Raw genomic sequence first — 15,640 nt, 5'->3', positions numbered from 1 at the left:
ATTACACAAAAACAACTTTAACTCGACCCTTGATTATTAAAAAAAAGCCGTTACAGTGAGGCACTTACAATGGAAGTGAATGGGGCCAATCCATAAACACTAAAATGCAATATATATACAGGAATATAGATACAAGACCAACATTACATGTTAATATGATTTTAGTGTGAAAAAATTGCTTAGCGGATTTACCTTCCATTGTAAATGCCTCACTGGAACACATATTTTTGCTTTTTTTTTTAAGAAATAGAGGGACGAGTCAAAATTGTGGACCATATTTCTCCAATATTGACCTCGCTTCAGTGGCTGCCGGTTGAGTTCAGGATAAAATATAAGGTCCTGCTGTATGTTTTTAAAACAGTGCATGGAATGGCTCCTGCTTATGTTTCTGACCTCATCACTTTTCACCAGTCTTCTAGATCATTAAGATCGACAAACAAGATACTTCTTACTATTCTGCGGTCAAACTTAAAACTCAAAGGGGATCAAGCCTTTTCTGTTGCAGGTCCGAGGCTGTGAAACAGCTTGCCACATGAAATTAGAGCCGTCACCGCTATCACTATTTTTAAAGCTCATTTAAAAAATGACTTGTTTTCTTTGGCTTTTAAGTAGCAGGTTCTGGTGTGTTGTGTTTTGAGTGGTGTTTTAATTGTATTTTGTTTTAATAATTTTTTGCACTTTGGTCTACAAGTGTTGTTGAAAAGTGCTTAATAAATAAATGAAATGAAAATAAATTTTTGTGGTAATCACTATTATGCCACAAATGCTGTTGATTGAGCTTAACTTGTACTGAACACTGAACATTCCTTTAATTTTTATAATTCATGCATATTCATCTGAATTGTTTTCAGAAGATAGGTAAAATAAATATATTATTTGTCCACTGAAAAAGCCAATGACCAATGAGATATCTGCTTTTGGTTCACGTGTCCGTAACTAGCGTGGTAAGGTCACACTAGGCTTTGAGCTTATGAAATTATTTCAACCACCCCCCCCAAACCCTCACTCACCCTCATGTTGTTCCAAATACGTATGACTTTACTTTCTTCTGTTGAGTGCGAGGAGAAATTTTGAAGAATGTGACGCAGCCCATACAATGAAAGTAAATGGTGGCTGAGGCTAAGGCCACATCCAAGCTAAACCATTTTTCTTTTTCAGTTATCTTATGTCATCATTTTCCAAATTATGCCATAATGGCGAGCGTTTTCTAAACATTTTTGGTGGAGGAAAACAGTTTTAGTGTGGATGAGAGGCTTAATCCATGTGTTGTGTTCATTTTGTGCTAACACTTTTTGTGTTCCCGGTCAAAAATTACCGGCCCAATAAGATTGTTTATACAGTGCATCCGGAAAGTATTCACAGCGCTTCACTTTTTCCACATTTTGTTATGTTACAACCTTATTTCAAAATGGATTAAATTCATTAATTTCCTCAATATTCTACAAACAATACCCCATAATGACAACATGAATGAAGTTTGTTTGAAATCTTTGCAAATTTATTAAAAATAAAAAACGAAAAAAATCACATACATAAGTATTCACAGCCTTTGCCATGACACTCAAAATTGAGCTCAGGTGCATCCTGTTTCCACTGATCATCCTTGAGATGTTTCTACAACTTGATTGTAGTCCACCTGTGGTAAATTCAGTTGATTGGACATGATTTGGAAAGGCACACACCTGTCTATATAAGGTCCCACAGTTAACAGTGCATGTCAGAGCACAAACCAAGCCATGAAGTCCAAGGAATTGTCTGTAGACCTCCGAGACAGGGTTGTTTCGAGGCACAGATCTGGGGAAGGGTACAGAAAAATGTCTGCAGCATTGAAGGTCCCAATGAGCACAGTGGCCTCCATCATTCGTAAATGGAAGAAGTTTGGAACCACTAGGACTCTTCCTAGAGCTGGCCGCCTGGCCAAACTGAGCGATCGGGGGAGAAGGGCCTTAGTCAGGGAGGTGACCAAGAACCCGATGGTCACTCTGACAGAGCTCCAGCATTTCTCTGTGGAGAGAGGAGAACCTTCCAGAAGAACAACCATCTCTGCAGCACTCCACCAATCAGGCCTATATGGTAGAGTGGCCAGACGGAAGCCACTCCTCAGTAAAAGGCACATGACAGCCCGCCTGGAGTTTGCCAAAAGGCACCTGAAGGACTCTCAGACCATGAGAAACAAAGATTGAACTCTTTGGCCTGAATGGCAAGCATCATGTCTGGAGGAAACCAGGCACCGCTCATCACCTGGCCAATACCATCCCTACAGTGAAGCATGGTGGTGGCAGCATCATGCTGTGGGGATGTTTTTCAGTGGAATGAACTGGGAGACTAGTCAGGATCGAGGGAAAGATGAATGCAGCAATGTACAGAGACATCCTTGATGAAAACCTGCTCCAGAGCGCTCTGGACCTCAGACTGGGGCGAAGGTTCATCTTCCAACAGGACAACAACCCTAAGCACGCAGCCAAGATAACAAAGGAGTGGCTATGGGACAACTCTGTGAATGTCCTTGAGTGGCCCAGACAGAGCCCAGACTTGAACCCAATTGAACATCTCTGGAGAGATCTGAAAATGGCTGTGCACCGACGATCCCCATCCAACCTGATGGAGCTTGAGAGGTCCTGCAAAGAAGAATGGGAGAAACTGCCCAAAAATAGGTGTGCCAAGCTTGTAGCATCATACTCAAAAAGACTTGAGGCTGTAATTGGTGCCAAAGGTGCTTCAACAAAGTACTGAGCAAAGGCTGTGAATACTTATGTACATGTGATTTTTTCGTTTTTTATTTTTAATAAATTTGCAAAGATTTCAAACAAACTTCTTTCACGTTGTCATTATGGGGTATTGTTTGTAGAATATTGAGGAAAATAATGAATTTAATCCATTTTGGAATAAGGCTGTAACATAACAAAATGTGGAAAAAGTGAAGCGTTGTGAAAACTTTCCGGATGCACTGTAAATCTCTCATATTGCATGTATTATCACAATATATTGCATTAGATCTTTTTATCAACTTCTTTTTTAATTATGACTTTTTAAAAATATATATATTTTAAATATATACTGTATATTATTATTTTTTTTTTGATAGAAGCATTCGTTGAACTGATACCGGGCCATTGGGGGGCACTCCCTGTGGAAAGAAAATACTCATAAATAATAATAATAATTACATGATAAATTAATAACCACTTCCTTGATCTGAACAAAATAGTTGTAGTTTTAAAGCCTAGAATCTGGACTTGCATGGACAATGGACAATGCATATAGCTGATCTGACCAATTCCTAAATAATGCTTTTTAATTTGCTGGCAAATAAGAACTGTTTCATTCTAATCATTTGCAAATTTGTTATCACAACAATTATATTCAAAGTTGGTAAAACCATAAAAAAAGATGAGATAGCCATGTGTTTTATATCATTGGAAAGGTCTCAATTAGTAGAATTAATTGAAATTTATTTCACTCAGAGACCAAACTGCAGTGAGTATTAGTGTATGAAACACACATAAATATAATAAACATAGTGCCTTTTTGTCAAGGTTTTCCTTATTACTACCCGAAACACATATATAACATAGACAATGACATATTGTAACTTACAGCAGACTATCCCGATTCAAATGAGCCCAAACGCAACATAATATGATTAGTAACTCTTGAAATATTCCTCAAAGAGTGTAGCTGGAAAGACAACGATGCACAAAAGGGTGCTCAACACACATTGTGTGTGTGTATGTGTGTGTGTGTGTGTGTGTGTGTGTGTGTGTGTGTGTGTGTGTGTTTGTAGTCTAAACCATTCATTTGCAATGGCCACAACAGGTGTAATAAAGTTAAATAAAACAACAACCAAAACATTTAAAGAAAATGGTCAAATTTTTTGGTGTGTTTTCAGATACCATATGAGAACAAAGTCAATGAATTTAATTCCAGTTTAAGTAAAAAAAAAAAAAAATTGTAAAAAGAAAAGTCGCCCGGGTCAAAATGACCGGAAAACAACATAAGGGTGTTAAACATAGCACAATTAATGCGTTTTCAGATGAAAACATAATATTGTGGACCTGGCCTCGCATTCTGCCTAAAATATCCTTTTGTTTTCTTCAGAAGAAAGAAAGTCTTTGGAAAACTTTGGAACAACAGAATTTATATTTTATCAGTGAACTATCCTTTTCGAGTATGTGATGACCCGAGTACATTTTGTTTTCATTCAGATATGCAAACTTTTTCTTCAGAGGATGATGAAAATTAGTTAAAAAAATTAATAAAATTGTAACCTGTCTCTCTATGTATCTTCTCTCGTAGAGCCCATGCGGACCCCCAAGAACCTGAAGATCGCTGAGACTCAAGCGCGCTTTATTGCCGTGGACTGGGAGTCGCTGGGCTACAACATCACCCGCTGTCACACCTTCAATGTGACCATCTGTTATCACTACCACAAAGCCAACCAGAGCAAAGCTGACTGCCTGGAGATGGACCCCAAAGCCCCCCGACACGTGGTGGGCAACTTGCCTCCCAACACCAACGTCAGTCTGAAGATGATCCTCACCAACCCGGAGGGACGAAAAGAGAGTGACGAGACCGTTATACAGACAGAGGAAGACGGTACGAGAACAGTGCACCCTCACATGCATTACAAATGTAACTTTCATCCAGACTGACAGTACACTCATTACTAGTTCAAAGGACGCGGAGTAACAGGAGATCATAACTCTGTACCAAACAGTGTGAAATTACTGACAAAATGTGCATTGGCATAGGTTTCTTTGATTTTGTCAACGATAACGAAGACGAGACCTGAAAAAAATGGCGATAATTTATTTAAACTAAATTACGAGAAAAATACTGCAAGATATTAACAGTGAACTAACATGTTTTTTTTTTTTATTTGTTTTTTTAAGGAAGAAAAATCTAGAAAGAACTACTGTTAATAATCCAGTCATAGTTGTGGATTTTCCCGCTTAACACCTGCATAATGAACTTTACAAACGGGTTAATTATCTCACTCAAACACATCCTATATATTTTACATAAATCACTATATTCACAACATGAATGTCATATTACAACTTTCAATGAAGCAAATGAACAGGTGATCTTGAACTAAGTGATGCGCTAGTCAGATTGTGTAACTTGAGTTGTGAATACACTGTTTCCTTAAAAACACTCTACATGTAAGGCAATATCCTAAAATGTCTAAATGTGAGGAATTCACAACAGAGTCACTTCTAAAAATAGCTCATACTTCAGTATATTCATTATATGATAATATTTCAGCTGAAGTTATCACAACCATTTTCTCATGTTGTTTAATATTACATATCAAAGATGATTAAGTTTAATATGTTTATTGCACGGCTCTCTTTAATACTGGATTCTGATTGGTCAATGGTGCCATCTAGTGGTCTGATATTTCTCAGTAACAACCGCACATCCATGTATCAGACCGCTCATCCGGGTATTGTGAGTCATCTTTCCTGCTTCTCAGATCACTATGTGATCTCTACAAGTAAGATATAAAATAATTTCAGTTCAAATCAATGTTTCATGTGCATTTATTTATTTATTTGGCAAGTAGTCTTGTAATAAGCTGGATAATGAGGAGACGGATGTTCATTAATTTCAGAATAAACACTAATAGAAGTCCGGGATGTTGATTTCAGATGTTCAGTGATTTATTTCTTCACACATAATTACGTAATTTCAACGCAAATCAATATTTATATATAAAATATCCATGGATTTGTTTATTTGGTTAGCAGCTGTGTAATAAGCGGGATAATATACAGTCAGGCAGGTGTTATCGCAAAATAAACTCCTTCAGGATGACACAAGAGTCATCCACTTCGCATCAGGAACCTGACTGCCCTGTCGGGGTATATTTTGTGATAACAACTGGATGACTGTACATTATCCCCTACGTGATACATGTGTTTTTTATCATTTTAAGTAGCTTATACATTTTCAAAATGTTTGAATATTTGGTTAAAGTTTGGTCTGTTACAGTTTGGTACATGCTTTTGTTATTTTGCACATTATTGTCGATTAAAATGTGTTATTTTTGTTTACTAAAATTATATCATTTAGAAAATGTATTAACATTAATTAATTAATTTCATAAATTGATAATTTAATAAAATGTTTGAATATGACCTGATCAATTATTGACGAAAAATTGTCAAAATTCAAAAATTTTGTCTCAAATATATATATATATATATATATATATATATATATATATATATATATATTTTTTTTTTTTTTTTTTTTTTTTAAACTGTGTAAAATTAACACTGGTTTCAAACTCTAGTGAGTGGCCTCGCTATCTACTGCCTACAAAGGCAGCTTCTCTCTAAAGCAGCATCCTTGCACAAAGTGAACCTCATAGTTGAGTGATTTGAGACACTTTGCATGAGCTGCAACTTTATTAATGGTCACTAATGTGAATAACACAAATAGCACTCCTGAGAGAAGCACATGTAAGAAGCTACAATGTGATACTCAAATTAGCATACAATACATAGCACACATATATTTATAATCAGCACTCCCCTTGATAGTCTTATGAACAGTGCAGTCAATGCTGCCTTAGATTATGGCCAAAATTAGGTCCCTTTTAGGACAGCATAGCTGTACACACCATTTAATTGTGCATAGTAAAGATAGCAAAATAAATAGGCTGAACAATTTTTATATACTGATCAGCCACAGCATTAAAACCACTGACAGATGAAGTGAATAACATTTATTATCTCATTACAATGGCACCTGTCAAGGGGTGGGTTATATTAAACAGCAAGTGAACAGTCAGTTCTTGAATTTCATGTGATGAAAGCAGGAAAAATGGGCAAGCGTAAGGATCTGAGCGTCTTTAACAAGGACCAAATTGTGATGGCTAGACGACTGAGTCAGAGCATCTCCAAAACGGCAGGTACCTACCAAAAGTGGTCCAAGGAAGGACAACCGGTGAACCGGTGACGGGGTCATGGGCGCCCAAGGCTCATTGATGCGCGTGGGGAGCTAAGGCTAGCCCGTCTCATCTAATCCACTGTAAGAGCTACTGTAGCACAAATTGCTGAAAAACGTAATGCTGGCCATGATAGAAACATGTCAGAACACACAGTGCATCGCAGCTTGCTGCATATGGGGCTGCAAAACCGCAGACCGGTCAGAGTGCCCATGCTGACCCCTGTCCACCACCAAAGGTACTTACAATGAGCACATGAGCGTCAGAACTGGACCATGGAGCAATGGAATAAGGTGGCCTGGTATGATGAATCACGTTTTCTTTTAGATTATGTGGATGGCGGGTGCGTGTGCGTCGTTTACCTGGGGAACAGATGGCATCAGTATGCACTATGGGAAGAAGGCAGGCCGGCGGAGGCAGTGTGATCCTCTGGGCAATGTTCTGCTGGGAAACCTTGGGTCCTGGCATTCATGTGGATGTTACTTTGACACGTACAACCTACCTAAAGATTGTTGCAGACCACGTACACCCCTTCATGGCAACGGTATTCCCTGATGGCAGTGGCCTGTTTCAGCAGGATAATGCACCCTGCCACACTGCACACATTGTTCGGGAATGGTTTGAGGAACATGACAAAGAGTTCAAGGTGTTGACTTGGCCTCCAAATTCCCCAGATCTGAGTCCGATTGAGCATCTATGGGATATGCTGGACCAATAAGTCCGATCCATGGAGGCTCCACCACGCAACTTACAGGACTTAAAGGATCTGCTGCTAACGTCTTGGTACCAGATACCACAGGACACCTTCAGAGGCCTTGTGGAGTTTTGGTGGCATGAGGGGAACTACACGATATTAGGCAGGTTGTTTTAATGTTGTAGCTGATCGGTGTAGAAATGAGGAGAAAACACTTCCATTATCTTTTGTTGTTGACGTAAAAGACCATCCGTCCAATCAAACTCTACAGTACTGTATATTGGCACGAATTCATCTGTCACTTAATAGCAGCTTATCACATTAGACAGATGCCAACACGGAGAGGTTGAGAGACACATATGCCAAATTCTTTCATAATTTATTCACCCTCATGCCATCCCAGATGTGTATGACTTTCTTTCTTCTGCAGAACATTTATGAAGATTTTTAGAAGAATATTTCAGCTCTGTAGGTCCATACAATACAAGTGAATGATGATCAGAACTTTATAGCTCCAAAAATCACATAAAGTTATTATAAAAGTAATCCATAAGACTCCAGTGATTAAATCAATATCTTCAGAAGTGATATGATAGGTGTGGGTGATAAACAGATCAATATTTAAGTCAATTTTTACTCTAAATCTCCACTTTCGAAAACGCTCTTCATAACTCATAATTCACTTATTTGCATGTGATTTCCTACTGCTGTTTTTTTCTTTATTATACAAATGTTTTGTTTTGATCATACCGCTTACATTTTTGAATATACTTTGCTATTTACATATTTATTTACTTTGTCATGTGTTTGTTACTCGTTGCCTTTGCGTTGTCAAGCGTCAGTTTCTTTTAATGTGATTGTTTCTTTTTTTTTCTTTTTTTTTTTTATATGCTTTGTGAAGTGTACTTGGGTCCTTGAAAGGCACTATATAAATAATAATAATTATTATTAATATTATTATTGTTATATTTATTATATATTAGTATTATAACCGCATACTAAGGACAATGATGATGATAGGAAAACAGATTAATCTGGATGTGACATCAACTTTAAAGCATGATTGGATTGGAACAGATTTATATACAGTGTATATATATATATATATATATATATATATATATATATATATATATATATATATATATATATATATATATATATATATGTATATATATATAAAGCGACCTTGAGTTTGTAGAAAGGCTCTATATAAAATAAACGTATTATTATTATAATTATTATTATTATTACTATTAAAAAATATCTGTAATTTTAACAATAAAAGAATATAATAAAAATATCACAGTAAAAGTATTATTTTATTATTATAAAAGTATTATTTTACCATATAATTAATGATAAAAATGTATATTATATTTAACTAGAGAATGCATAATTTTACAGTAAACTGCTCTTAAAATTAAAGTGAAAAAAATAAATAATCAGGTGTTCCCAGAAGTCCCTACGTGACCCATCACACATTTCAGTATATTTTATGGGAATAGATATGTTTCTTCTTATTTTTAATATCAGTTATGTACATTGGGTTGTTCTGTGTTTATGTAGTTTAGTTCATGTTTATTGCATTATTTTGGTGTCACATGTGTTACTCTGATGGTGTTTTGTGTTCGTGTTTGTCTCTACATGTGTATTAATTATTACTCTTGGAAAAGTCACTCTTGATAAACTTTGTCATCATGTGGCCTTTTGTAGTTACTACGGTGATTTACAATACATTATAAAGTGAATCAAGTTTATATCATTTAATAATCTAAACCGTAGTGAACCATAAAACATACAGGCATCAAAATTACATACTGTAAAACCTGAAACATGGTCACCAAATGTTTCAAGGTAATTTTCTGGCAATTTTCTGGTATTTTGCCATAAATGTAACCTTTTTTTTTTAATGTATTTCTTTCTTTCTTTCTTTTTATAGTGTAGTCTATAACAAAATACTGGAACAATAATTAGTGCAATGTTAGTTCATGTTTGACCAGTGTTGATATAGGTGCCGCTTACTTCAGATCAGATAACCAGTCAACTCTCAAATCTCATCCAGAAATGTTGCAGGAACAGGTATCTGAAAATATTCCCAAATGATCAAGTTGGCCCATTTTTTAAATGTTTACATAATTATGTGCATCTGTTGACAGTTGATCAAGCCCCTTCACGTTCCGTCTCCCACAGAGAAATCTAGATAAAAACTGAAAACATCAAAAATTTATAAAAATATCTTTTTCTTTTTTTATTCAGAAGATGAGCAAAATAAGAATGAGAAATAAGGATTAAGCCAGGAATATATTGCACAATTTTACAAACACACACCTGACAGTGATAAGTGGGTTAGATGCTGATGTGATGTCTTGACACTTTTGGGACATGCTCATCACTTCCTGAACTTTCTGTCAGACAGCTTACGCAAACAGGGTTACAGCGAAATAAAGGCCACTGTCAGCAGCTCCATGGGCTGAACGAAGTCAAAACAGTATGTTTTCATCGGCATGTGTGCAAATTACTTTTGGAGCTAGCATTTTCCTGTTTTGATAAATTGACACTTTGAAACCAGTGTATCATTTCCACCCCTTTCCCTTTTTTGTTGTTGTTGGCCCTTTTTTGCCTTCAGAATGATTTAGGGAGCTTTATCTTGTGATGTGTGCAGCCTCCGAACCAGGTTACAAAATTAACTTCGACATTTTTTTTTTTTTTAATGACAAAGGAATTATTTTGCTGTTTCCCTCTTGTGTATTCATCATTGTGTCATGCAGCATCATATACTAATCAGTCTCTCTTTGAAATACTGCTACAAAAACATAAGGTCTCATTGTGAATTTATCATTTTTTGTTTTTGTGGCTTAACGACAGGGTGATGTCGCCACTTACCACATTCATACCACATTTGACTGATGAACAGAAGTGTTAGCTCTCCCATGTGTTTGAAGGGTACAATGGGGCTGAGGGCACTCCTTCAGGAAAACTATTTGGGGGTCGCAAAGTTTATCAAGATTGAAAAACGACTTTTCTTTTTATTGAATATGGTGGAGTGGAGCAACATCATTTGTGTTAAAACCAAGGACTTAAAAATAACTGTTATTCATTTCAGTTCATTCTGAGAAAAACTGTATTTTTGCATTTGTCTCCAAATGGTTACCAGTTAGAACAAAATAAAAGAACGGTTAATAACGTTCTTTTTAATGTGACAGTACTCTGTGCTAAGTATGGAAGCCTAGTAGTGCCATTTACAAATGAATGAAGGAATAAATTATCAATCTATTAATTTGAAAATAAAAATGTGAATAAATAAACCAAAGAAAAGGAAAAGTCAAACAATAAAGAAAAGCAGCTGGCAAATGGATGAAGAAAAGCAATTGCCAAATGCTTTAATTTAAAAGGTGCATTTAGAAATGACTTATTAATGTGCAATTTTATTGCTAAATATAAGTACGTTTTAAAACATGAATTAAATAAACATTTAAATGTGTCTATTTATTTGTCCATTTTTAAATTGGTTTACTCACATTTTTATTTTAAATAAATAGATTGATAATTTATTCCTTCATTCTTTTGTAAATGGCACTCCTGGGCTTCCATACTAGGGGTGTGTGAAATACCAGTTGCAGTGTTGCCAGATCTCACGAGAAACAAGCAACCTGGTCTGGAAAAACAAGCCCAAAATAAGTGAAAATAAGCAATAAAATGTTTTTATTGTGTGGTTGATTTATCAGCATAGAACGCTTAACAAGCAGTTAATTAACAGTTAAGTATCATTTAATTACAGATCTGCTTCTCGGTCAAAACACGACATCAAATCTATATTAATGCATCATATCTAACAATAATTCAGTGAAGACTTGGAATCAACTGAGAAATGTACTTTTTACCTCTAATAATGTTTGTCTTGTATCTGGATTAATCGTGCATGTATATGTAGTAATTATATATAGTTGTTAAAAAGTTCTTCATTCACAGAATTTTGCCCCCAAAAGCAGCTACGTATGTATGTTGCCAACTCACACAAAAAATGAGTGAACTTACTGAATGAAAATAAAATACCAAAAATACAGAATTTTATATTTACTATTTTATTTACAACATATACATTTGCTGATGGTAAAAGTAAAGATTTATAATCACTAAATTAATTGTGTTAAACCACAATCAATTTCTGCACCGCCGATCACTCTGTACAGACTGAATGACATCGCTGTGTTTTAATCTGAAATGCTGTCACTCATGTACATCACCGTTTCATTGATTGGCTGTTTGTTTTGTGGATCAGCCCATTTGAGAGCTTGACCAATCATCCTATAGAGAAGCTAGGCTTCCAGGAAGGGATAGGAAAACACTGATTGAAAGCCCTCTGTCCAATCAACTATCAGATCATTTCCCTCATGCTCCCATAGACCCCTGACCAGAATGACATGTTTAGAGCCTCTTGAACATCGATGTTTTGCTCAGCTGAACTCAATGGGACACACCTCTGCCTTAGATTCCTGTTGAAGCACGGCTTCAATGGGATTCTATGAGCCGTGAATCCACGAACTCCGACGGACATAATCATGCAGATAACATCAACGGGACGAACATTGCGAAAGTGTTGTATGCTGTTGCACACTTTTGTTACCTTTAATATTGAACTGGGACAATAATTATCTGAATTATAGAGAGGTTATGTGCAATTTGATAAACATGTTATTGTGCAATTTTAATGAAATTTTAAGGGAAGCCATTCTTCCGGTGTTGTCTTAAAGCAATCTCCACTGAAGCACGTTTCATTTTTTCAGGCAACATGAAGTGGTGTAAATCCAAAAATTGACTGTGAAAAACTGTTTGGTCTTTGGTTTCATGAAAAAATTACCGGAACTAAATTAACCATTATAACCGGTTCCCAGCATTTAAAAATAACGCTTTCACTCCAGAACAATTGAAAATCACTTTGTTCCCATTTTCGGTTACATACTACAAAAAAAAAAAAATTATATATATATATAAACTGTTTTTAGTCCCTGGTTAAAAGTAATATTAACAGAAGGATGTTTTGATTAAAATCCTTTTTCTTTTCTTTTTTAAGGGGGTCCCTTTACCCCACACTTATTGGGGTTATTGTGATATAAAGTAGTGTTTAAATAGGGGCAATAGTTATAGGACCAATTGTATGCAAACACATTTGAGACAGCAAGATGCTTTTTTGAGTAACAAATTAAGATAATGTTTATTCAAAATAACCACTTCAGAAAAAGGTGCACCATTTCCTGTTCATTTCAATCACATTTGACATTCAGTAACATCTAAAGTATTCTATAAATAAATGAATCTCCATTGCGACATCAGTCAATGTGAGCCCACTTTGAACATGCTTCATAACAAATCTACACACCCCACTTAAGAACAACAAAGTTTTTAATATCCTCCTTTACCCCTAAATTCTTTCACTTATTGGACAGTTATTGAAAAACTTTTAATTTAATCATCTTGAGCAAAACTGAAAATGACAAGTATTTTATCTCCAAATAAATGTGATAATTTCAGGGATTCTCATTAGCTTCATAAATTTGCAACATTTTAAACATTATTAAATGTTAGATCAAATTACCTCAAAAGGCAGTGTATAGTGATTAACAGGTGTTTAGGAAAGTGCTGTTGTAGTATTTGTAGCTATTTAGTGGTTTGGAATTTAGTGAATTGTACTGTACACACTACCAGTCAAACACTCCTCCTCATTCTTTATTTGGACTGTATTTTTTGTTTCGTTTTTTTGAATTTTACAATTATTGTAAGGTCATCCAAGTTTTGAAATAACAAATGGATGTGTGGGGATTATGTATTAACCAAAAAATTTGAAATGAAAACTATTAATCTTATATTTGAGCATCTTAAAAGTGGCCACCCTTTGTCTAGAGGACAGCTGTGTGCACTCTGGACATTCACTTCTCACTGAAGCCCATTTGTGTGAGTGTTAATGTCTTTCTCCATATCCTCTCTGTCTGTACTGTAGTGCCTGGTTCAGTTCCCAGAGAGTTTGTGAGAGCGACTCCATCTGAGGATAAGATCTCACTGCAGTGGAAAGAGCCTCTGGAGCCCAACGGCATTATAACCCAGTATGAGGTAATGCTGTGTGTGTGTGTGTGTGTGTGTGTGTTGTCCAAGTCCATGTGTCTTTTATATGTCAGTGTGTCACACAAATACTTATGCAACAACAACTTGCAAGTCTCCATTTATATGCAAATTAAATTCTTTACGATGTTTTAAGAACTAGATAAATGATGGCTGATGTAAAAATAATATTAAAGGTGCAGTATGTAAGTTTCAGAAACCCTTGTTATTAATGACACCTGTGGCCGTTAAGTGAACTGCAGACAGCTACCTGTTGCTCATGCTTGCGCTGGTGCACACACTCCATAGGGACATGAGCGAGCGAGCATCGGCCAAAACAACGATGTAACGTACAAAGAGACTGAACGTGATTCACCGGCATCATGCTGACAGATGAGGTAGCATAATTAAAATGACACAGTTATGATTGTTTTACTACAAACTTTGAGACTAAACTAAAACTACTTATCAGCTATCATAGCATACTGATACACACATACAGCTACATACTACCAAACTATACCAGACAGTTTACTGTTGCACTATTGTATGTGTTGTACGATCAAGAAACCAGCGTATTTGCTTAAATGTATCCTGTATACCTGACTTTTAGTATAAAGAGAAGATCGTTGAAATTATTAGCAGGCAAGATCAAGTTAGCTAAAATGACACAGATCAATCCTTATGGCACTATATTTCACATGCTTTGCAGTTATGTAAGCTTACCTGTCCAATAAGAAGAACGCCAATTCTGGGTCGGTTTTGATCCCCAACACCGAACGAAGGTCCCTCCAGGAATCAAATGTCCTGCCGATGTTCACTCTAGTTTTCCCTTGACCACGATCACGTTCCCGCTTAGCCAGACGGAATTCAGTAGAAAAATGTTTTTCTTTTTTGGCTTACTCTGAGTTTGTGTAGGTGTCGGTGTTGTGCTGGGAGCCAGATGTTTGCTGGATTCCATCTCTAAGATAACGTTACCTAGTGTTGCAGTGTGTTGTCGCTGTTGAACAACGGAAGAGAAGCACTGAGGCAAGGCTTTCAGGAGCACGCATAAACGTCACATCCTTTGGATTTTCCCGGCAAAACTGACCTGCTCCCTTCACATGAAAATAAGTCAACAGGCTTTAATAGGCAACCTAGAAAGTCTGGGAAGGGCTCATTTTTTAAGTTGCATTACAAGCCGTTCACACATTGGCAAAAAAAAGGCGAATATTACATGAAAATTGTTACATATTGCACCTTTAATATTTTTTATTTTTATAATAATTTATAATAATATTTTTAATAATGTAATAATAATTTTAAATATAATATATATATATATATAGATATAGATATAGATATATATATATATATTATTATTATTATTATTATTATTATTATTAATACCAATAATTATTTTAACACTTTACAATAAAGTTGTATTTGTTAACATTAGTTAACTACATTAGTTAACATTAACAATGAACAACACTTTTACAGCATTTATTAATGTTAGTAAACGTTAATTTTAATATACATATATACTGTTTCATTTTTATATTAAAAGTTGTATACATTACCATTAGTTAATGCATTATGAACTAACATGAAAAAAATAAACAATAGTATTTTAATAAATTAGCATTAATTATGTTTAATGTGATCATAGTTACTTTTTTTTTACTCATACTTGTTCATTGTTAGTTCATGAGACCTAATGCATATAATAGTGTTAACAAATTTTATTGTAATGTATCACCATTTTTTTCATGTTATGGCTGATAACCGATATGATGGCTGATATTATACAGTAAATCTATATAGTTTTTATTTCTTAAACAGCACTCACACTAAAGCGTACATTTCGAACTGTACTGTAATGTTTCAAGTGAAATCAAAACAGTAAAGAG

The 15,640-nt window shown here is 35.4% G+C and overlaps 1 protein-coding gene across 6 annotated transcripts in view; it reads left to right on the top strand.

The window, feature by feature from the left end:
* LOC127415775 (receptor-type tyrosine-protein phosphatase kappa-like) overlaps positions 1-15,640 on the top strand; it is a 300,986-nt gene that overhangs the window by 224,700 nt on the left and 60,646 nt on the right. For all 6 annotated transcript variants that reach the window (XM_051654679.1, XM_051654680.1, XM_051654681.1 and 3 more), the window contains 2 exons: positions 4,297-4,596; positions 13,651-13,760. In XM_051654679.1, coding sequence (XP_051510639.1) covers positions 4,297-4,596; positions 13,651-13,760 — 410 coding nt within the window. The remainder of the gene's footprint in view (positions 1-4,296; positions 4,597-13,650; positions 13,761-15,640) is intronic.

This window comes from Myxocyprinus asiaticus, chromosome 25 (assembly GCF_019703515.2).
Source record: "Myxocyprinus asiaticus isolate MX2 ecotype Aquarium Trade chromosome 25, UBuf_Myxa_2, whole genome shotgun sequence".
In the NCBI taxonomy this organism is placed as follows: Eukaryota; Metazoa; Chordata; class Actinopteri; order Cypriniformes; family Catostomidae; genus Myxocyprinus; species Myxocyprinus asiaticus.
The sequence above is the reverse complement of the archived record's forward strand: the minus strand, read 5'-3'. Positions and strand labels throughout refer to the sequence as shown.